General features: G+C 43.9%; 1 protein-coding gene across 1 annotated transcript; it reads right to left on the bottom strand.

The window, feature by feature from the left end:
• Nucleotides 1-330: 330 nt before the first annotated feature.
• Nucleotides 331-20,071, bottom strand: LOC308377097 (sodium- and chloride-dependent creatine transporter 1; the record flags this gene model as incomplete). The annotated part of the gene is given in 15 exon segments (XM_080853659.1): nt 331-861; nt 1,284-1,454; nt 4,630-4,730; nt 4,937-5,039; nt 5,327-5,467; nt 6,305-6,411; nt 6,414-6,416; nt 7,513-7,637; nt 12,295-12,398; nt 12,629-12,763; nt 13,725-13,857; nt 14,134-14,470; nt 15,054-15,185; nt 18,354-18,716; nt 20,041-20,071. Coding segments are annotated over 15 exon segments (2,118 nt in total). The 3' UTR covers nt 331-729.
• Between the last annotated feature and the right edge of the window lie 5,341 nt (nt 20,072-25,412).

Here is a 25,412-nt window from a genome sequence, read left to right as displayed (position 1 = left end):
ACTGTGAGTCATGTTCAATGTCTGTATGAGATGATGAAGCAAATTCAAAGTGTGTGTCTGCCTCTGTGTGTGTGTGTGTATGTGTGTGTGTGTGTGAGAGAGAGAGAGAGAGATGATGTGTGTAAAACCTTTCCATTAAAAAAACACACCAGGCCATCACAAATTCATTAAATGATTTAATGTTTTTTTTAATTCCTCAGCCTGCCTCCTTCTTCCCAGACTGATCACAACACATGGGCCCACACGGGGTCAATACTGATACGGACACACAAAACACTGGACACACACCGCACACAAGAGTTACTGGAAAACAAACAAAAACCAACCTGCTACTGGGCATGGCAGGGCTTGGTTACTGTTTTTACTGCTGTATACTTTTTTTTTTCCGGCTGCATAAAAGGAGAAAAAATGGAATTGTCACCGTGTTGTTTCCAATGTGTTTTTGGACGGCAGTGTAGAGTAGAGAGAGAAGGAGGAAGAGTAATACTGATGCATAACGGAGACAGAGAGAAGATACAGTCTGACCCCTCAGGGATGGATATGTATGATGCTGTGGATGGCCAACAGATAAGTGGCAATAAGACGGGATATGCTTATATCTGTGTGTGTGCGTGGTTGGATGCTGGACATATTCTCACTTAAGCCTAAGCCGAGAGTGTGTGTGTGGCACTCTTAGAGACCTCAGGATTGGATCGTAGACTTGTGTGTGTGTGTGTGTGTGTGTGTGTGTTAGATGACGGTCTCGTATGGGAGGGTGTTTTTGCCCTGCTCAGAGTTGGGCAGTAGTTTGGTCTCTGTTTCAGGTGGAAGGAACTCCATGTGGTGGCGTCCCCAGATAGGTGTGGTCAAGTGTTGCCAACGCTGCAGAGACAAAGCACAAGAGTAAGACACAGACACACACACACACACACACAAACACACACAATTACAAATAGAAACACACGAACACACACACAAATACGAACACACATACACACACCAAACATAACACAACTAGAGGAAAAAAGCTGAATCTGAGCACCAAGGACTGGTGCACAAAGGCGAAAGTACATCTCACACAATTTACTGCGTTTAAGTCTGCTTCTATTCACATGCTCCCTTTTCCACATTTGCAGACTCTAAATACACACACACACTCCATTCATTTTTCGTTAATTTAGACTCTCCCAGCACATTTATAGCATACACATACACACATGCAGACAGACAGAAACACACACACAGACAGACAGAAACACACACACAGACAGACAGAAACACACACACACACAAACACAGTGTACCTCTGGCAGAGAGCCCTTGCAGTGCAGCAGTTTATAGATGACGGTGAGCGGAATGCAAAGCATAGAGGAGAGAGCCAGAGCCCAGCCGATGGCCTCACCCCACCAGGGGTACACATACACCCCGTTATACACCAGGCGCTTGTAGTTCACCACGTGGAACAGGAAGACCCCCTTTCAGAGAGAAACACACGGTTTCATTGACCTACAAGCTATGGAGCAGCATATTGTAATGTATCTACATTGAATAAATAATGAAGAGAGAGAGGGGTAAGATGTCATACTGGTGATTTATTTTACAGTTTTTTCTCCGTTGCTAAAACTCAATTTTTCAAAGCCTGCCTCGGTTTCTCTGAACACTAAACCCAAGTGCCAACTCCCTAAACCAATTCTGCTAAACTATAAGCACAATTCTCTGCTTTAGACACAGATTTCAATTGTTAGCCGCACTTTCTTCAAAACACAACACACAATTTTCTGCTTTAGACACAGATTTCATTTGTTAACCACACTTTCTACAAAATACTAAACACCATCCTCTCTACTTTGCACAGTTTATCAATGCCAAAACCTCCTTGCTTTCAGACAGAACACACTGCTATTCAAATGACAAAACTTCCATTTCCAAAGGTGTTGTGCAAAAAACTTTAGCTCCTAGTTTGGAGAACAATTTATGGCAACATTGAAGTGAGAGGTGATCAGAGAGGCAGAGGAGTGAGAGTAAGACGAGGAGGAGGAGGAAAATGATGAAGAGGAAGAGCAAGACGGAGAGCCATTACTGTATCTCTGATGAGATTCAGGCCAATGTGTCCAACCATGTGGTCAACATGGGTTTGACCATGCAGGAGGCTGGCAAGGCTGGCCAGAGGGTTCAACCAAACATAAGCCGCTTCTCAGTTGCACCGATTCTCCGGACATTCAGAAGAGAGAATGGGTAAGAAACACTACTATGACAGTAAAACACTAGTTTGAATGCCTTATCAGGAGCATAGTATTCTTGTATTTAGAATATTTTACATTGTATACACTGTATTTGTAAAATTATAAACAAATACAAAGTGCAACCATTGATGACCAAGACATATTCCTAAACATCAATACAGTGAGCCTAGCCACAGTGGACCATGCTCTAAGGCAGAACACCTCGAGAATGAAGCAGGTGTACAGGGTGCCTTTTGACAGAAACTCTACTCTAACTAGAGTCAAACAATTACAGTATGATATGACTATGTGCAAGTAGGTCATATAGGTTTCCACAACTGATTACGTCCTATCAGCACTGAAACATTACTGTTCTGTATTGTAATCCAATCAAATGTTACTGTATTTTCAGCTGTTTCACGACACAACAATTGTCGATATTGTCTTGAGCAAGAACAGGATGCAGTCTAGTTTTTTTGTCCTTTTTTACGTATTTTACATTTGTCTTTCTTTTTTTGTTGTCTGAATCAATATCCTATTGTTTGTTCTGTGTAAATCATCTACACATTCGGTTGTGTTTGCTCTGATGTAAAGGCTACAGCACTTTTGAAAAAAAAAAGAAATCTTTACTGTAAGTCGTTACTGTTTGTGAGTTGTTTTATATTTGAGTTAAAACATTATACAGTTACAATATTTTACAACAGGAGAAAGCGTACAGTAACACTGGAGATGAAAAGGCATAATACTCCTGATAAGGCCTTCATACTAGTGTTTTCCCATTTCATAGTAGTGTTTTCCATTGAGCACATCAGTGTTCAAACAATGCTTAGAATGTCTACTCAAATAATGGTCTGTGTTTGTTGTTTGAAAACAAAATACCCTTTTGAGGTGACAATAGTGTTTTGAAACCAAAGTGTCATTTTGCAGGAGATATAAAGGGTTTTGCATTTTGTGGGAGTGGTTTTGGGATTTGTGTTTAGAACTAAGAGAAACCGAGGCATGGTTTGAAAAAAATTGTTTTAGGAAGAGAGAAAAACTGTAAGCTAGGGCACAATCTCCAAGCTGAAATTGCTACGTTGTGTTTCCCTACTTTGCCCTTTCCAAAGTAACACTATGGCACACCACATGTGATAAAACCTTTTTGACTATGGGTATTTACATTTGTAACTTTTTTATGAGTATAGTAATTTGATGCTTTTACTACAGTGTTAGATTGAACTAGCCTAAAGATTTAGTTAGATTAGTGGGTTTGGGGAAAGGGACCAGGCAAGTGACCAGGGGGCAGGTTGTCACATGTGAGATTTGACTATTCAAAGCCCTGGCAGGTTCTCTTCCCTGAACTGGAGATGCAACTGGTAAAGTTCATCACTAGGTCACTGATGAGATGCAACTGGTAGGGTTCATCAATAGGTCACTGATGAGATGTAACTGGTAGGGGTCATCACTAGGTCACTGATGAGATGTAACTGATAAGGGTTATCACTAGGGCAGCAGATATTTACTTTGGTTCATTGCAAAGTGGTCCACCATTTTAAAATCCCTCCTATGTGGACAGGAAGAACAGGCCAGTGCAGCACGGGATGAACGTGTCCAAGTCGAGTTTGGGGAAGAAAAAGAAGGCAACTAAACATTACACTAAACATACTAACGACTCTTCATCAGATGAGAACTAGTGTTTCTGCCTCTTTCCTGTGTGGAACTGTTTTGAAGCAGCCGGCCAAAGGAGACCTGAGTTCAATGTGTGAGAGGCAGCACATGGCCCATGCTGCATGTAGGCTACCTCAGGGGAGGCAGGTTGTGTTTTGCCAGCATTATGACGTTGAATATTGCTGGCAGACCATTGGTCTTCGCCTAAGATTTAGTCTGACATCCTTTTTTTTTGCTGACGTGCATGATTTGGCATCATTTTTTTGAAATAATTTGGCTTTTATGTTCACTTTAAGTGTTGTTCAGTTCTAGCTTCAAAATATATCTACGTTCAAAATGAATGATGTGTTTTCTTATTTGCTAAATAATACAATGTGACAACTTACCTTTGTGGGCAAGTTGTCACTGGCGCACACTCCCAAGTTAACAAGTGCACACTCCCAGGTTAACAAGTGTACACTCCCAAGTTAATGCATAATAATTTAGCACTGAAATATTATATGACAAAGCAATGAATATGCCATATATGACCACATTTTCACCATCATGATGTATCGTTTGCAGTCATTGTGATAAAAATAGAAAAGTGTGACAACATGCCTCACCCTTTACCTACTGTTAGATCTAAATCAGATGTGACTTGAGATACTGAGCAAACAAGAAATATTGCTATGCACCGTGGTGACATGATCATGACGAACATGACTATCAAAGACACGATGACAAGAATAGAGCTGATGACTCCCTTGATCATCATCTCTAAGGCTGGCAGGGAGCTCACCATGCAGACTAAGGGTGTGAAGTACGACCAGCACCACTTCATGTACGGCAGAGGGTGATAGCCAATCATACGAGCCACGTCATCCATGAAACGATCAGCTCCTGGGAAACACACGGCACGTGGGAGAGAGACACAGAGATAAACGTGGAAATGAGTCAACAAAAGAAAACACATAAACACCTTAACACATTCCCCACTCTGTCCCCCGCACAAACACAAACTCCTTTTTTGCCTCCTGTGGTCTCCCTTACAGTAACACTGTGACATGTAGCCAGCAGAGAGCTGCTGGGAGCCTTGTGAGGCTTACCGTAGACCCAGGCCACCACCACACACTCCCAGAAAGCCTGCCACAGCAGAGTCATCCCACTGGCTGAGTAGTAGTCAAACAACTGGAACACATACATCCCTCCCTGAGAGAAATGGAGAGAGAGCGCGAAAGAGAAAGAGAGAGAGAGACACTGTGTTACCTCTCAGGGAAGGGTAGAGGACATCTGTGCATTTTCATGTACTATTTAAGCATGAAGGTGCTGTTGACATAGCTTACTGTAATGGGTTGACGTCTTTTTCGTTTGCCCGAGGGCCAAAATTCAGCTGTAATCCAAACATCTAACTCAGATTCAAAATCCTTCTCCCCATCCCTCTCTCTTTCTTATCCTTCATCCCCCTGTTCCTCCTGTCTCTGCCTGTCAGCCCTCACCTGCGTCACCATGGAGAGGTCAATGATGAAGCAGACCGTGCAGCAGATCGCCACGATGACCTCACGCCGCAGGCGGCCCAGCATTGACTTGCGAGGCAGCATGTCCATCAAGCCGGTGATAAAGCCCTCCACCCCAACAAACTGAGACAGGGATAGAGGGATGGGGCAAAGAGGGTGAGAGAGAGAGAGTAACAGGGAGACAGAGAGAGAGAGAGAGAGAGAGAGGTGTGGATTTCATTTTGCAAGTATTCATGAGGCTCTCCTCAACTTCTTTCTCAACTCAGTGACCTCTGAGACACCAAGTCAAGAACAGAGGCAATGGGAGTATAGGCCCGCACATGGACTTGAGCTCAACACACAGATGCTTTAGCCTTCAGCTGACTGGACGTCTCTTTGTGCTGAAAAAAAAAAAACCCTTTGCCTCTGGTAAATAATTTGGAATTGATGTGCCAAGGTTTCTTAGAGACTACAGCGCTATTCCATGGCTCTACGCCCAGACTGCAGAGACTGCCCACCTAAAATGAGTTAGCACTGACAAACAGAGCGTAGGTCTGCACACTACCATTGAAACCTCACAGCACTCACATCACTGTGCATGACAAGCAGGAGGCAGAGAGATACAGTGTGGATATAGTATGAAAGGCAAAGGAGTGTGTATGTGTGTGTGTGTGTGTGTGTGTGTGTGTATGTGTGTGTGTGTGTGTGTGTGTGTGTGTGTGTGTCTGTGTGTGTGTGTGCGTGTGTCTGTGTGTGTGTGTGTGTGTGTGTGTGTGTGCGTTGTGCGTGTGCGTGTGCGTGTGTGTGCGTGCGTCTCTGTGTGTGTGTGTGTGTGTGTGTGTGTCTGTGTGTGTGTGTGTGTGTGTGTGTGTGTGTGTGCGTGTGTGTGTGCGGTGCGTGTGCGTGTGCGTGTGTGTGCGTGTGTGTGCGTCTGTGTGTGTGTGTGTGTGTGTGTGTGTATGTGTGTGAGAGTGGTGTTACCTGGCTGTCCAGCCCCAGCACCAGCAGCATGAAGAAGAAGAGCACGGCCCACAGTGGAGCCAGCGGCATCAGAGTGACAGCTTTGGGATAGGCAATAAACGCCAGGCAGGACCTGAGCGAGAAGAGTGAGAGAGAGAGCGAGAGAGAGAGAGAGAGAGAGAGCGAGAGAGAGAGAGGGAGGGAGAGAAAAGAGAGAGAGAGAGAGAGGGAGGGAGAGAGAGAGGGAGTACGAGAGAGAAAGAGAGAGAGAGAGAGAGAGGGAGAAAGAGAGAGGGAGAGAGGGAGGGAGAGAGAGAGAGGAAGAGAGAGAGGGAGGGAGAGAGAGAGAATGATAGACAGAGGTAGACGGTAACCATTATCTTATTTTCTAACATGATTACAGCAATAAAACACACAGAGCCTTACATACTAACATAAAACATTCTGTACACAAGCCCATCCCTCTCACATCTGCCCATTACCGACCTCACACAGCAAACAGCCCCCAAATAGTAGAACAGTATAGATGGGGGAGAGAGAGGGAGAGATGCGAGGGAGAAGGCACTAACATATGTAACATTAATTGATTGCTGTCTGCTGTGAGCTCCATTCATTTTTCATTGGCCACCCTGGAGACAGCAGTGAAATAATGAGCAGAGCAAACAGCCTGCCAGCACTCAAGTCAGCAGAGTCATGCTGGAGCTCAGGGCGTGTGGAGAACTACACACCCAGAAAATACAGCAGTGTAACTCTGCATGAGGGAGAGCCAACAGAAGGTGAACAGGCGGGGGCTCAAGCATAGATGCTGTTCACATTCAATGCTAGAGATGAAGAGATGGAATTCAGGGATACATTTGGTCTGTCAAAAAGCACTGTGTACTTGGGCCTGAGTCAAGGTAGAGTAGGAAGTGTGTGAGTGTGTGAGGAGGGTACAGGCCCAGGAGACAAGGCATGGTGATGCTGGCCGAGGCAGTGCTGGTATTGTGTGATGTCCATGTTGTGGGACTTTGATATTGTTTGATGTTTGTGTTGTGGGACTTTGAAATTGTATGATGTTTGTGTTGTGGGACATTGATATTGTGTGATGTTTGTGTTGTGGGCCATTGATATTGTGTGATGCTCGTGTTGTGGGACATTGATATTGTGTGATGTTCGTGTTGTGGGACATTGATACTGTGTGATGTTCGTGTTGTGGGACGTGTTGTGGGATGCTAGGTGGGTTGTCTCACCGCTCTCGGCCACGCGGCTGATGTCCACCCCCTGCTCCGCTGCCATGAAACCAAGCACAGAGAACACCACGAAGCCTGCAAAGAAGCTGGTCCCACTGTTGATGAGAGCCAGGACATAGGCATCCCTGGGAACAGAGACGAGCGAGAGAGAGAGCGAGAGAGAGAGAGAGAGGGAGAGAGAGAGAGAGAGAGAGAGAAGGACAAAGAGAGAGAGAGAGAGAGCGAGAGAGAGAGAGAGAGAGAGAGAGAGAGAGAGACATGTCAAGAAGGAGTTACATTATCATCAACCTTTTTCAGTACATGTTGCAAATACATAGCACAAATACAGTGAAATAGAGACATTTTATGTGAGGGATATTGTGCAAGAGAAACACGGACATCAACCGCACTCTTGATAAAAAGGAGGGGACGTAGGACTGCATTGGCAACAGTACTGTATTTAAACATACACACACACACACACACACACACACACACACACACACACACACACACACACACACACACACACACACACACACACACACACACACACACACACACACACACACACACACACACACATTCCTCACATTCCGTTGGAAAACTCAAGACTGAGGATTAAGCTCTTTCAAAACTCAGGCTATGACTCACTTCTGAAAATCTACCATTTGCTGTGGGAGTGCTTCCATTTGCCCTTTTATTGAGAGTAGATTGTGAACCCGCACACACACACACACACACACACACACACACACATACACACACACACACACACACACACCGACACACACACACACACACACACACACACACACAAACACACACACACACACACACACATAAAATATCGAGCATACTGCAGTGCAGCATAAACTAAACCTTTTAGCTGTGAATGTTGGCTCACCCTGTGAGCTCTCTGACTGTGCCTGGGAGGAATGCAAGATACTAGGTGGCCTGAGGACATTCATGCATTCTGCTTCCCGCAAGAGTCTAATAGCTCCCATCCCATTCCAATGCATTAGTGCACAATGCTGCAGAAACTGAATGGGCCATTCAAACTGTTGGAGATTCGATATTTCTTTATAATGACCACTGAAAAAAAAAGTATGACTTCTGCTTTTGATTCACATCTTTCACTGCATGAAAAGCAAGATTATCGGGCCCGTACACGCTGTGATAGAGCCGCAAATGATCAGCATTCCTGGTCGATCGCTAGCCTGGCCATTACCAGACTGTGACTCCATTTCATTCCGTCAGTCAGTCTGGGCCAACCCAATGCATTTTGGTTTCCGAGATGGGCGGGTGCTTATCTTGAGGTTTAAAATCATTGGAGTTCCCTTAACCAATCAGCAACGTTTAGTAAGCATTCGGTAGATTAAACTCTTCCCAAAGCCAGTTGGGAGAAGAGCTACGACGTCCTTTCTCATCATAAAACTTACAAGACAATCCTCTTGTTCTCCTTTTAATTGTCTGATGTTCTCGAGAGTTGAGACAACTTCTCCGATAGCTTTTCGTGTCTCTTCCTCCGTAGCCATTTTTGCTATACTGTTAAGCTACAAACTCGGCTGGACTACATGCAACTCGGCAAGGCGAGTTTTGCGTCACAGCTCTGAACTGTTCGCTGATTGGTCCGGCAAAATTTTGAGTTCTGGAAACGATTGTCAATGGGGCTGGGCCAGACTGAGTATGAGCTTGAAATCAATTCAGGCGGAAATACGTAGGCTGGTGTCACCAGGCTAGTCGATCGCGAACATTCCCCCGAAATATCCGTCTGCCGCATATGAACGGAATTTCCCGGAAAAGGACCAGGAGGGGAGGGGGGGCGATGTGTTTAGCATTCTCACCTCCCGCTGACAGAGGTGCAAAATGATCTTATTAGCATATTGACTGTCAGCAGTCTAGCCTCACACACCATGCTGCAGCCATTGGTAAAACGAATGAAAACGAAACGACAAGGAATTTAATTGTAAAACGTCTTGTGATGAGACGGAATGAGATTCTGTCTATTGGTCAGCTTTCAACTGACAAAGCGTATCCCCTCCCATTTACAGCTATTGCCCCATAAAAACGAAACTAATAATTTACTCGATAATAATTTAATTGTGATTTGTCTTTAGGGTTTTGCTCCGGGGTTATCACAATTCTTGATTTGCCTTTCGTTTTCAGAGTTTCAGAGTTCTGTCTATAGGATTTTGCATTGGGGTTATCACAATTTTTGATTTGACTTTAATTTTCAGAGTTCGAGAATCACAATGTACTTTCGAGGCTGTTCCACTCATATTCCGGAGCTTCCTCTCTGTAATGTTCTTGAGATTCACTTTTGGCATGTAATTGTACAGAGTAGGGCTTACTCTGATACTGAGGTAGTGATTTCGCAACTTGGGACATTTTTGCCACTAGTGAGTATCTAACCTGTGTCTTTCAGGTAGATTTTGAAATCTTGTGAAGTTTGAATTATGTTCACTTAAAGGCGCCCGAGGCAACATTAGAGGCTTGAGACTCGAATAATAAATATTCAATTTCTAGTCTTTTTTACACATAGTAAGTTTCAATAACACAATACCATTACATATCGACATTCAAGGAGCAAAGATGAGACGTCGTTGTGTGGTGAGAACGGATAAAAAATCGCCTGGCTTCTATTTTCCACGGTAGGTCGCAGGTTATGCTAGAAATGGCTTAGCATGGGTGGGATGGGAAAAGTTTCACAGGTCCAGGTCAATTCAATTACTGTAACATATGAAAACCTCAGCCAGCTGGGCAAGGAGAAGGGGGGCCTTTCACACCACATTACATGCAGTGAATTTGTAAATATTTTCAAAAGATAAAAAAAAAATAGAAATTATTTTCTTGTGTTCCCTTCCTTTTCTCTGACTGTAATCATACTAATTACCAAGCTGGTAAAAGATGGTAAAAGCTGGCCTTATTTGTATATTATATTTGCAGAACCTGTTCATCCTGTCTGGATTTATTTCCCGGTACTGACCGACGGATTATACATTATTCTTTATTTAGTGCACACACGCTGATGTATATCTCTACCCTATGTATGCATGGACCATATGTTTATCTTTACATCTGTATGTATCTATACACACACACACACACACACACACACACACACACACACACACACACACACACACACACACACACACACACACACACACACACACACACACACACACACACACACACTCTCACACACACACACATAAAATATCGAGCATACTGCAGTGCAGCATAAACTAAACCTTTTAGCTGTGAAGCTGTGAACACTTTTTTTATATACCTACAGAATATATAGGAGAGTTCACATACAAGTCAGTGGAGTCTTTTTTACAAGTTAATTTGTTCAAATGTGTTTAGGGAATTTTCATTGAAATTGTTAACACAGGAGGGTCCCTCCAGATACACTCCTGTGCTTGGTGGACTCATTAGAGATCTGATCACACACAGAGGAAGAGAGAAGACTGAAATGGATACACTCAGGATCCCACCAAACTAGCTCCCACAGAGAGGGAGGGAGAGAGAGGGAGAAAGAGTGTGAGAGAGAGAGAGCGAGTGACAGAGAGAGAGAGAGGTTGAGGGAGAGAGAGTGAGAGAGAGAGAGAGAGAGTCCATAGATGGTTATACTAAACAATAGTCTCTGCGTCACTCTACTTAGGCAATGTGAGGAGAAACGGGTGACTCATAGTGTGGATGGAAGGAGAAAGAAAGCGTTCTCTCCATCAGCACAGGTTCCGGGGGATGAAGGCAGGTCTCTAGCCTCCAGGGATGCCCTTTCACTCACAGACTCAGCTGTCACAAACAAAAGATGTCCTTAGCTAATCCTTTGCATAATTGAAGATTTTTTTGCTTGTTTGTTTGTTTTGAAAAAGAGAGTACAAAGTGCTACCGTATGGCACCAATATTACCAGTATTCTGTGCAGTCCCTGCCAGCTGAAATCAATTACCCTCCGGTGGCTAAGCAATCTAATAAGCCTTAGCATATGCAAAAGCACTGAGTCACTCAAGGCCATGGCCACGCCGATGAAGTTAATTTGTTTGTTTGTTCATATCCATGAATGAAGAGTGCTTCCCTTCCAGACACTGGGACCAGTGAGATATGGATGGCATGGCGGCTAAAAGGCCCCACGTTGACCTCCAACGGATAAGGAAGGCGCAGCTTGGGAGAAGATAGTGAAAGTCGACAATTAAGGCCTCGTTATGAAAACTAGAATAGGACTGCTCATGTTCTGTTCATTCTCAGTCTTCCTGTTTTGCGTGTGTCCTTAAATATGTCCTTGGCTTATGAGAGCAGTAACAGGGTGACCACAGGATGGAAGAAGGATGGCCCAATTCGAATCTGACTGTACTGCTTTAAATCCCTAGAGGTCACTTGAAAAGCACACTGCAGCATGGCCACTTGACAGTCTTGCGCAGTTTAACCAGATCGCTGGGGGGGAATAAGTACGTATCATTAAATCTAGGCATGCTTCTTTAGAAGCCTACTCCCCTGAAGGCCATATGGCAGCTAACAAAAGGGGTGATCCGGCCAAGTATTAAGACAGGGTATGAGAATGCTTTTTAATTTTTTTATCTTAAATATGGTAATCCTTCCAAAAATATAACCAATATAATCCATATTTGGGAGCTGTGAGCTTCAGAAGTCCAGGTATAAATCAGCTGGCTGAAAACTACATGATTACTGCGATAGCAGACACAGCGCATTGTAAAAGGGCTTGATGTCTACAGAGTGTGTGTGCGCTGTGTGTGTCTGCAGAGTGTGTGTGTGTGCTGTGTATGTGTTGCACTCACTGGTAGCAGTTGTTGTTGAAGCGATTGTAGCTGCCCAGAGCTGTGAGAGCGCCAAGACCAATAGCATACGAAAAGAAGATTTGGGTTCCAGCATCAATCCAGACCTAACACACAACCATCATCATCATAATCATCATCAGCAGCAGCATCACAGCAATACTGACATTTTCATCATCACTCTATCAAAATACATAAACAAATTTACATCACACTTTTTTTTAGACATACACGTTTTCCCTTTATATACTTAACTGTAATATTATGCTTTCTCTCTCTACACAGTGCATAGTTGGATAAATGAAATGTTAGTCTACTTTTTCTCTCTCTCGCTCACCTGCGCTTCGGTGAGTTTACTCCAGTCTGGTTTCAGGTAGTACTCAATCCCACCCATAGCTCCAGGCAGAGACACACCATGGACAAACAAGACTACTAGCACCAGGTACGGAAACAGTGCAGTGAAATATACCACCTGCCACACACACACACACACACACACACACACACACACACACACACACACACACACACACACACACACACACACACAGAAACCCATTAATATTTAATGCAGAAACTGAATGTGGAAATCCGCATGCACTTCATGCATGACCTCATATTAGTTTATTTTGATTAGCTTCCCTCCCTCCTTTTTTATCATCTTTCTTTCAACACCATCTGTCCATCTGTCGAGTGCATCACTAAAGATGACCATGAGGCAGAAGCTGCCCCTTCATTCTCAAAAGGGTCTTCCACACACTCGCTGGCTATGGCCGCCGTGACATTTGTGTACATATGTACTTTGACGTTCCTTATTATGACCAAGAGATGAACAAAAATAACTGATCCCAGTACAGGCCTAATGAAGTGCCCAGGTGAACCTGTGGGGGCTAACTATAGTGGACAGTGTCGTTTTTGTGACATTTTGGTATCTTGTTATACGATGCATGTATATGGTGGGTAGTGGGTACCAATGTAAAATGAACGGTGCTTACATGCACATGATTTTTTTCCATGACCAGCATATCACACCTATCAAGGCTGGTCTTGCAGCAAGGCAAAGTGGTTTACCAGTAAGAAGTCATATTAACCAGCTTTGGTCTGAGCTATTGACTGGGGAGGTGATGTTAACTTCAGACAATGTTCACACACACCCACACACACACACACACACACACAAACATACACACACACACACACACATGCTGAGGGAAAGCTGATAATCGGCTTAAGGGCGGCCGGCTGAATTGGCCCTTTATGTTTTTTTTCTTTGTTCTCTTGATCAAGACTCCATAACTCCAGACACATGCTCCAATATGCCCACATTCACACTGCACATGAAACACACAGGGACACACACGAACGAACGCACAGGGACACACACAAATGCACACGGACACACACGAATGCATACGGACACACACGCAGCTCACCTTGCCGGTGGATTTCACACCCTTCCAGATACAGAAGTAGACGATGACCCACGTGGCAATCAGACATAGCACCATGTGACCACTGATGTCACCCACATCCGCCAGCCCACTCGACAGACGCAGCACATTCCGCCTGGGGCCGTGACAGGAGGCAAGAGGCAGGGGGACAGCCAGAGGACCGAGAACAGAAACACACATCTCTCAATAAAACTTCAGGGCATGACGTGAAGTCAGCGAGGAAGACTGAGCTCTAATCACACGTCTCTGAGACATTAGGTCAAACTCCCCTCGGAACTCCCAAACTCACAGAGAGAGACAGAGACAGCGAGTGTGTAGTGACCCCAGCTATACAAAGAAGGAACAGAGCACTGGGCTTCTAAAAGGCAACCCTTTGAATGACTTCACTCACTCCCAGAATTCAATGACGGGTGAAACCATGCCCTCCATCTCCACACAGCTCCCATTCCCGAGCACTAGGGCAGAGACATTGGATGACGAGGAAGAGGAAGAGGAGGAGGAGGAGGAGAAGGAGGAGGAGGAGGAGGAGTTCAGCAAGGCCAGCGTGTGATTGGAACAGGCCCGGCGGAAGTCCTGCGTGCAGTTGGGCGTGTTCCAGGGGTGGCCACACGAGGCCCAGGGCAGCGGGGATGTGAAGGAGTGGGCCAGGAAGTAGAGACCCCACACTAGGATCATGATGTAGTAGGTGTTGCAGAAGAACACAATCACCATGGAAGCCAATCCCAGACCTGAGAACGAGAGAGGGGGAGAGAGAGAGGGAGAGAGAGACAGAAAGAGAGAAAGATGAAAGGAAGAGGAGAGGAAATGAAAAGGGGAGGGAAAAAGGAAAGGAGAGAAGGGTAGAGGCAGAGGTGACACAAAAATAGGAGACATGATTAGATAACTTGCAGTGCAAGAAGAGACTTTGATAGCCAGGAGAGGAGAGCATTCATATTGTGTGTGGCAGGGCTCAGGTGGTGGGAGAGGGAGAGGGAGAGGGAGAGGGAGAGGAGAGCATTTATCTCAAGTGTGGCAAGGCTCAGGTGGTGGGAGAGGGAGAGTGGCCTGTGGATGTTATATAGTGCCTGATATACATAACATGCCAGATGTTAGTTACACAGGATGTGGGTCAAGTGGTAGATGTTCAGATCCAGCACACAGAAAATGAACATACATACGTAAAACAATATTGGGAACAATATTCCTCACGGCAGAAGACCTGAGCAGGTGGTGTGTATTGTGTACATCAGTGTGTGTGTGTGTGTGTGTGTGTGTGTGTGTGTGTGTGTGTGTGTGTGTGTGTGTGTGTGTGTGTGTGTGTGTGTGTGTCACCTTTAAAGAGAGGGGCGATGTTCCAGGCCGAGACGCCTCCCTGCTTCATGAACTGGCCAAGGGCGATCTCCAGGAAGAACACAGGAAGCCCACCGAAGACTACCATCAGAGCATATGGGATCAGGAACACACCTGCAGCACAACACATGGAGCATGTGAATTCACAGTCAGTCACAGACACACACACACACACATACACACACACACACATACACACACACACACACACACGCACACGCACACGCACACGCACACGCACACACACACACACACACACAAGATACATGCCAACCAACAGATAGAAACGGACTGTTTAAGACTTTCCTTTCAAATGAAAGCTCTTTTGTGCAATGTATTAACTACATACTGGAAATACTTCTGCACATGCGCAAACAAAGCCTACTGCAATGAATGTCACTCCATTCTTGATGTATTACTGAGACACAAGTGACACATGAGAAAATGACTGAGAGACTGAAGCACCCAGACATCTGACTGCTCAGAATATCTCATTTGTAACTAGTTGGTCCCTCTGTTTGACCACTCCACTCCACTTTTTAATGGCACACACGACACCCTGGAACACACGTGCATATATGGAGGCGACACAGGACACACACACACACACACACGCAGGCAGGCCTGAGGTCGCAGTGAATTTAGTTTCTGCTTTTTCCCATTCTGGACCGTCGATCCTCAAGGACCCCACAGGAGCAGTGGGCAGCTTGTAGCGCCCGGGGATCAGGTGAAGTGAACTGTCCATCTTTGGTCAGGGATGGACATGTGTTCTGTTATTATGCAACTGACTTTACAAGCATTAATTCCTGTTCCTTCATTCCTCCCTGAAAAACCAAAGCTCAAACTATTTAGCCGGATAATTATGTCATGAATATTTATTGGAGTCGCTATGGTGACCTGTATTCAATTAAAATCTAATTGAAAGCACATCCACAACCACAGATTGTTACCAGTAACGGGAAACATTTCTGTCTGCCGAAATGAAGGTCATGACAAAACAAACAAAAACTGTATCTCCAATCAGAAATGAAAATGATGAAGGCCAAGTAGTAAAGGACACAAAAAGAACATTCCGCAAATATAGCTATCATTCGAGGGGTTCACATTGTTACAAGTATCCTTGAGATGTGGCATGGCATTTCATCAACAATACATAATGCCATCACAGTTCTTATCAGTGAGTCGTGATACCAGAAGACCGAAACAATATAACTATGGTCTTCAAGGATCTGTGTCGGTGGCACTGTCCTTGGATTGTGTGCTGGCGTGCCTCTCAGAGGGAGAGAAGGGAGGGGACAGAGTGAAAGTGGCAGGGGGAAAGAACCAACTAAATATTCATATCTGAGCTCATTCTCATTTTAGAGTCCTTGTTTTGGTTCCCTGCTCTGTTGACTGACTGGCTGCTGTGGCAACATTAACTCTCCAGTGGTCAATACAATACAACAAACTCCAGGAAAGCATGCAATGAAACCACTCACCGCCACTCACCACACACACACACACACACACACACACACACACACACACACACACACACACTAACACACACACACACACACACACACACACACACACACACACACACACACAGCTCGTACACCTCGAGACATTGGTATGCCTATTATAAAACAAATATATGGAGGACTGCACCAATACAGGGAGGCGATAGGGGGAGACGGCAAGAGTCACATGAGAATGACGCACATACAAGGAGAGAGGGGTTGGCTACTGAAGAGCTTCAGTCTAGCAACACACACACACAAACACACTCAAACACACACACACACACACACACACACAAAGATGGCCTGAATTGAAAACAGCAGGAGGTTAGAATAAACGAGCAAGGGAGAATTCGAAAAAAAAGAGTGAGCCATCGAAATGAAACAGGGTTCTCTCCCCTCTCTGTCATTCGCTGATTCACAGGACCGAGCAAAGCAACCTAAAACTATAGCCTTATAAGGAAGAATATCAGTAGCAGCCGCTGGCAGAGGGGAACAGATACAGATAGACAGAGAAAGAGGAGGAGAGAGTCATGTAGGAAAACCCAAATGCTGAAATGAATGAGGAATTCTTGGGAGTTACATGAACAGATGGCCTCTCCTCGGAGAAAGTGAAAGCCAGCTCTGGAGTGCCTCCTGCCAAGACTAAGCCCAGCAGACTGGGACTTGCTCTGTTGTCATCTAATACAGCTCATTAGGCCCTAGCCTGCGTGCCCGCAGAGAGAGAGAGATGGGCCTCGCCCTTACAACTTTCAGAAAGATCCGAGAGCAACGGCACACATGGCCTACATAACTGACTCCTAACTATTAGGTCACAATAAAAAACACCCTTGTAAATCATATGAGGAAGAGTCAACCTGCGGTTTGGAGGCTAATGCTAGCGATGAATAAGACCAAACAGGTAGACAGGACAGACAGAGGAGCAATGGAACAAGCTGCTATTGTGTGCAGTTACTCAACCTCACAAAGAGAAAGCACCTCTATGTGAATTCCTGGCTGCCTTGACACTTTTTATCAGGGTCACAAGATAGAGAGGGAAAAAGAGAGCGAGAAAGAGAAGGGAGGTGGAACGACAGGGGAAAGGAGTAGAGGGTGCACTCCCTGCATGCACATTTGCAGGCAGATAATGTGTCTGACTCGGAGGAACTGATGCAGACAAGACTTTCCCCAGGACAGAGGTGGACAGAGTAGTGCACTGCAGGCCAGCACAGACTAAGGTGGTTTGACTCAAAGACAGACAGAAGATGTGTTTGTGGTACGACCTAAAATAAGAACAAAACACACCTCTTCCCAGGGCCTTGTTTTATGTTTGTCATTCCGTTTGTCTCTCTCTGTCACCTGCCTTTCTCTGTCTCTCTCTCTCTCTCTCTCACACTCTCTCTCTCACTCTATCACTACTCTTGTGCACTACCAATGTGATATTTGGGCCACATTAACAAACATCTGCATACTACATACGGGGGCGTACAAATAGGGAAATAAAAGGAGAGGAGGAGGATTGAAACAAATAAGTAGTGAGTGTGGGTGTTTGTGAGTTTGAGTGAGTGTGTGTGTGTGTGTGTGTGTGTGTGTGTGTGTGTGTGTGTGTGAGGGAGTGAGAGAGAGCGGTGGGGGAGTGACAGACAGAAAGATGAAGAGAAAAACATGAAAAGTTGAAACAGTGAGAAAGAGAATGACGCATTGAGAGGAAAGAGAGAGAGAGAGAGAGAGTGAAAGTGAGAAAGAGAGTGAGAGATACCAAAATAACTGCTCAGACAGACATATTCCTTCCGTCTCTCACCTCCTCCGTTCTTGTAGCAGAGGTAAGGGAACCTCCAGACGTTGCCCAGGCCCACTGCGAATCCCACGCAGGACATGATGAAGTCCATCTGCCTGTTCCACGTCTCGCGGTCCGTGTGATCCAGAGCGCCGCCTCCCGCCTCGCAGACGCACACGCCGCCGCCACCACCAACCCCTCCGCACACACACATGGGGTGGACGGCCATTGGCACTGCCGCTGTCCCCGGGCCGAGCTCACACACGTCGCTGGGACACGAGTGCGGCCCAGTGACCAGCGGGTGGCTGAGTTCCCCCTCCTCCTCCTCCTCCTCCTCCTCATCGCCACCCATCTCCATTCCCTCTACCTTGGAAAACCCGCCATCTCCTGTGCATGGAAGAGAAAGAGAGGAGGAGAGGGGGCAGATAGACAGAGAGAGGGAGAGAGAGAGAGAGAGAGAGAGAGAGAGGGAGGGGGGCTCATTAGCAGTTTATCCTATCATGTTCATCATATGCTACAGTTCTTGCTCTTGAGAAACACAGACAGATAGATACACAGACAGATAGACCGATCGATATAATGTCATAAACTAAAGGTATCTTCAAGAACCACATTGTAATGGCCCAACACTAATGGGAAGAAGGGCAACAAGCCAGACCTCATCCGGTCTGACTGCATGTCTCCCTTGTAGCCAGATGCAAACACAGACACAGACATGGCCGGTCTCTGCGGCTCTCACACCAACCTGCTTAGTTCTGCCCACCAGAGTGAGGAATACAGTGGTTTCTGTCTCTCTGGCCATTTCAACCACAGCACCCTCACACACAAACACAAACACACACACACACACACACACACACACACACACACACACACACACACAAACACAGCCAGGCACACATTTATCTCACTCTACTGGTCCCATAAACACACACACTCAAACTCATCAGATCATTACTGTGTTCCTATGACATCATTGTCAACCACTCCAATCTGGATGCTGGGAAAGCAGTTCATTCCAGATCAGAGTGGTTTGCAGAAGAGTGGGGAGGCAGATGTAGAGAGAGAAAGAGAGAGGGAGAGGTAGACGAATTTAATATATCCAACAGTACTCTCAGTATCTCTCACAAATATTTTTTTTTCCAAAATCCTTTTACTTCTATGAGTAAATGCCTACTCAAGTGAGTAAGACACATCCATACTGATCACATAGCCTACCTCTTGTCTATCTGTTAGAGTTAGGGATGTTTAAAGTCACCCTGGGCAGCTCTGCTGTACTCTACCTCTTGCACTTGTGAAGTTATCTGGAATGCACCGACAGGTGCACATCTCGATTGTGCAGCTCCCTCAACAAAACGTAAAGCTTTTTTTTAGGACATGAGACGTTTGATGTCTGCTAACAAATGTAAGCAGTCTACCCTGCCTCCGCTACATGTCCCATTCTAGTTATAGTAGTAACCAAGGATACGCCAATTCTGGCGTTCTACTATCATATCAAAATTCCACAGTCCACTTTCGCCAGTCTGTCTACAGACCCCATAGGCTCAATTAAATAATGATGAAATAACGGCGCCCGGCGTCTTTGTCACTGTAATCGCTCTTAAGTAATTCCAGCCATTCTTCAACAATATATTTAGACATATGATCTCTGGCCATTACAAAACATTGAGAGCACCTACATAATAATAACAATAAATATAATAATCCTTACTTGGTATTTGCTCCCCCACTTCAGGCGACATGCTGTTCTGATTAAATAGCGAAGGGCCAACGCTTAGTCCAATGATTTAGTGAATAGATGGAATGGTTGTTAGCGCCTCCGAAACTGACGCGTTTTTTTTCAGTTCTTCAGTTTTAGGTTGGCTAACGTTTTCTCTTGGTTGTAATTCTCGTCTTTGGATAGGCTATAAATTGATCGTCGGCGATATTTCAGAATATGGTTACAATCCAATATGGGATATTTTCAGTGCGTCGCAGACAGACGTTGGAAATATGGGACTCAGAAGCAGTCCACAAAGCACTTGAAGGTAAGCCTGAAGAATCGCATGGATGAAGGTTACAGGAAAATTATAGTAAGTCTTGAGGCGTCCGCTGTTTTTGTTGATTAATCAGGTGTCTGAGAGATGGACGTGATGCACGTCGCAACGGTCTCGCTTCATCGCTGGGAATGTGAGCCTCACACAACGTCGGGTGGAGGGCTGTAGCGCCCCCCTACTTGCGCAAGTTCTAGCTTTGTGATTGGCTAATCAAAGAGCGTTCCACCGCACGGTCTAAAAGGATACACGGCTGGTGCAGGACGCATCCTGGACTTAAAAAGACTTCTTAGACCACTGTGATGTTTCTTCCCCATCGGTCGAATAATTAAAAGTGAGCCGTTATCATTTTTATCGAACAAAACATGACGCACTTGTTGGTTCGTGTGTGCCATCCAGACTATTGAGTAACACATGTTCTGTCCTGTGGCCAAAGCCGGCAGCGATCCATTATGGCTGGCCAGAAGACCGTGAACAAAGCTGTTACCTTGCGACAGGTTTTTTGCATTCCAGATTTAATTTAATTTTAAGGCGTAGCCTACATGTGAACATACAACAGTACTAAAGACCCAACCTATTTATTTCAGAACGAGGTTGCAGTAAATCGTGATAGAGAGAAATCACTCAACAAAGCTTTATATTTTGTGAGTTTTAAGCCCCACTAAAAAAACATTTTAAAATAGACACGCGCGCACACATAGGCCTACTTTTAAACCCGTTTAAACTTCCAGCAATATTCCATATATTAGATATCGTTACCTGAAGTGAATTCTATTTAATGACTTCATAATTGTAATTGTTACACACCAAGTCTCTTAGCTACACTGTTGCGTTACTGTAGGATATCAACGTGCATAGTCTAGTTCTAGTTCAAGTTCAAGTTTATTTATATATTATATTCTTTATTTCAGACTCCAAGTCTCCATATAAAGTAACAGACATACAATTATAAAAATTAAAAAATATATATATAAAAAAATACAAATAAATACAACACACATTAAAAAGTATGAAGACTTTTGTGCCAATGTCGAGGTAAATCGATAACAGCTCTTTAGAGGGTTGACCAGAGCCTCTACTATGCAGTTCTCAGACTTGTCCAGTCGACACATGAAACCATACATCAATTTTCTCAAGAGCGCCTCACAATTTGGTACGTGCTTAGAAACAAACAACTGACTAGTACTATGCCACCTAGGCACATATAGCACATTTCATATGTTATACATAGACACAATGTGCTTTGAGTGCAGAGAAGACATTCAATTTATCTAAAATAAACAAACAAACAAACAGACAAAATAAACAAACACACTTAGCAAAATATATATATGTATATACATGAAATAAAATAAAATGAATACAATTAAATTAAAAACATTAAAATGAAGTGTTAAAAACAAAGACCTATAGTCATGAATAGGCTGAAGAAAATAAAAAGTTTTTATTCCCTTTTTAAAAGAGAGCGCTGAGTTTGATGACCTTAGGTAGGCTATTCCAGAGGGTTGGGGCACAGTAACTAAAGGCACTGTGTGCATCTTTGGTGTTTATTCTTGGGGTCGTGAGAAGACATTTATTGGAGGACCTTAGGCAACACGATGGATCATAAAAAGAAATCAATTTGGAAATATAGGGGCAAGGCCGTTAAGTGATTTATAGACAAGAAGGAGTATTTTGAACTCAATTCTTTGTTGTACATGGAGCCAGTGAAGTGATTTAAGAACAGGGCTGATATGATTGAATTTTGATGTTCTAGTGACTATTCTAGCAGCTGCATTTTGGATAAATTGATAGATCTGTTTTGATAGACCAGTATAGAGTGCATTGCAGTAATCTAACTGACTTGAGATAAATGCATGAACTAATTTTTCAGAATCCTTTAAAGACAGGAAGCCACGAACTTTAGAAATATTTCTGAGGTGGTAAAAGGCTGTCTTAGTAATGTCAGATATATGCTTTTGAAAAGTAAGACCACTCTTACATTTTTAACATTCTCACATGGTATTGCCCAGAGGGAGGTTAGAATTGGTTGAAAGTGATTTCTCAGGGCCTTAGGGCCTACAACCAGAATCTCTGTCTTGGCATCATTTACCCTTAGAAAATGTTGGGCCATCCAATTTTTAATGTCAGATACAACGAGTGAGGTCATTTACCAGACTTGGGTCATCAGAGGAGATGGATAAGTAAAGTTGGGTATCATCAGCATATGAATGGTAGGAGATGTTGTGTTGCTGAATGATAGATCCAAGTGGTAATATGTACAAATTAAAAAGCAAAGGACCAAGAATTGACCCCTGAGGAACCCCATATAAGATGGGCCTTACATCAGAAGAGAGGCTATTGATAGAAACAGAAAAGGATCTCACGTTTAAATAGGATGAGATCCAATCAAGGGCTGTACCCTGGAGGCCAACTGAGTGCTGAAGACGTTGAAGAAGAATAGCATGATCAATTGTATCAAATGAAGCGCTTAAATCAAGGAGAACGAGAATCAATATTTTTTGACTGTCAGTCGCAATTCAAAGGTCATTTAGGACTTTGACTAGAGCAGTCTCTGTGCTATGTTTTACCCTAAACCCAGATTGAAAGGCATCAAATATGGAATTTTGAGACGGAAAGGTGCAAAGTTGCCTATAAACAACCTTCTCTAGAATTTTGCCTAAGAAAGGCAAGTTAGAGATAGGCCTATAACTCTCATAAGCCAAGGGGTCGAGCGTAGGTGCAGGATATATTTTGTGTCTACCTTTAGTCTTCCACCTTCACAATCTCCGTCTATATTTATTGCGCTCTACTCTACCTATCCACCTTCAATTGTATACATTTTTTATTTTGTATGTTCTATCACTGTCCCTATTCTTTCTCTTCAGACCCCATATGCCATAACTGTCTCTCTCAATCTCTCCTCTTCCCAAAAAAACAAAGATCACAGGACTTAATGACTACAGACCCGTTGCCCTGACCTCTGCAGTGATGAAGTCATTTGAGCGGCTTGTGTTGCGGCATCTCAAAGCCATCACTGACACTGACTGACGCATCTTGAAAACATGATCCTTTTGATGTTGTTATCAGTGTTTAACTTTGAACATTGATATTGTAGAGATGACTGGCTAGTCTTAGAACTTGAAGTTTCAGGACGTTATGACTTTTATTATATTATGTTACAATTTAATTACGTTTTGGGTATGTGCTTTTATTTCAATGTGTAACATTACTGAGAAGTGTTGTATTAATCTTTGATCTTTGTGGATGTTTTGATGTTGTTATCAGTGTTTAAATTTGAACATTTATATTGTAGCATGGTCTTGAAGTTGACGTTTCAGGAGGTAGTAATCTTTGTGGAAGTCTAATATTTTTTCTGTTTTTCTGGTTGAAGTAATAAAAGTCTATAATTTAGAGTTTTAAGATTTAAGTCAGTTAGCGTTCTCACTTAACTTACTTGACAAAGCTGAAACCCCAATAAAATGTTAAAAAATTAAGTATTTCTTGTGTATATCACTCAACACTACTGATATCATAGGCATATAATCTGGCCTAGAGGGTATGAATTTAACCCCAGGTAAAGTCCAAACTGGGGGTATATTATGGCCTGTTACACCGGCTCTTCTACAGGACAAGCTTCTTCGGCTGAGTGTGCCTGACTCCATCTGCAGGTGGATCACAGACTTCCTGTCTGACCGGAGGAAGCACGTGTGGCTGGGAAAACATGTATCTGACCCTCAGACCATCACCACCGGTTCCCCTCAAGGCTACGTTCTTTCCCCTCAACTCTTCTCCCTGTACACCAACAGCTGCACTTCCAGTTACCAGTCTGTCAAGCTCCTCAAGTTCGCGGACGAAACCACCCTCATTGGGCTCATCTCTGGTGGGGATGAGTCTGCCTACAGGCGGGAGATTGATCATCTGGTGGCTGGTGTGGACAGAACAACCTTGAGCTCAACGCGCTGAAAACAGTGGAGATGGTCCCCAACATGGACTCTTATGCCACACTCTTATTTGCACACTCCTGCATAGACTGCACAGCTCTTTCATTTTTTTCCTTTAACATATTCTGTTAATATTTCTAATATATTTTATATATAGTTTTTCCTATATTTGAAAAATAACTTAATATGTGTATCTTCCCTTTTGCCTTCCTCCTTCTGTTCTCCCTCACTGTTCATGCTTTAAACTTGGTAAAATTTTAGTTTATATTTATTTTATTACTATTTTGCTTTGCTAACACTAGTATTTCCTCCAGGAAATGCAAATCTAATGACAGGTACAATTTGACAAGGTCATTGCTCTTTCAGCCCGGACTGAGACCCTTGTGATTATAGGGCTTATAATGCTGATTATGGCCCCAATGAATGACATGTGAAAGCTAGTTACAAAGGTTTTGTTAAAAGGGAATATGTCTAACATGTCATATCATCCCTAAGAAATCCCTCAAATAGCATACATTTAGTACATTCTCAGCTTCTGAGCATGTGAGACATTCAGACGTGGACAAAATTGTTGGTACCCTTCCGTAAGAGAAAGAAGAGCCCACAATGGTCACTGAAATAACTTGAAACTGACAAAAGTTATAATAAATACAAATTTACTGAAAATTAACTAACGAAAATCAGACATTACTTTTGAATTGTGGTTTAATAATAAAAAACCGGAATGAAACTGGCCTGGACAAAAATGATGGTACCCACAACTTAATATTTTGTTGCACAACCTTTTGAGGCAATCACTGCAATCAAGTGTTTTCTGTAAATCTCAATGAGACTACTGCACCTGTCAACAGGTATTTTGGCCAACTCCTTGTGAGCAAACTGCCCCAGCTGTCTCAGGTTTGAAGGGTGCCTTCTACAGACTGCATGTTTCAGTTCGTTCCAAAGATGTTCAAAAGGATTTAGAGCAGGTCTCATAGAAGGCCATTCTTGAGTGTCTTAAGCTGTGTGTTTTGGGACATTATCCTGTTGGAGGACCCATGACCAGTGACTGAGACCAAGCTTTCTGACAATTGGCAACACATTTCGCACCATAATGCCTTGATAGTCTTGAGATTTCATTGTACCCT

The sequence above is a fragment of the Sprattus sprattus genome (assembly GCF_963457725.1).
Source record: "Sprattus sprattus genome assembly, chromosome: 16".
Classification (NCBI taxonomy): domain Eukaryota; kingdom Metazoa; phylum Chordata; class Actinopteri; order Clupeiformes; family Clupeidae; genus Sprattus; species Sprattus sprattus.
This window is presented reverse-complemented; position numbering and strand designations above follow the sequence as displayed.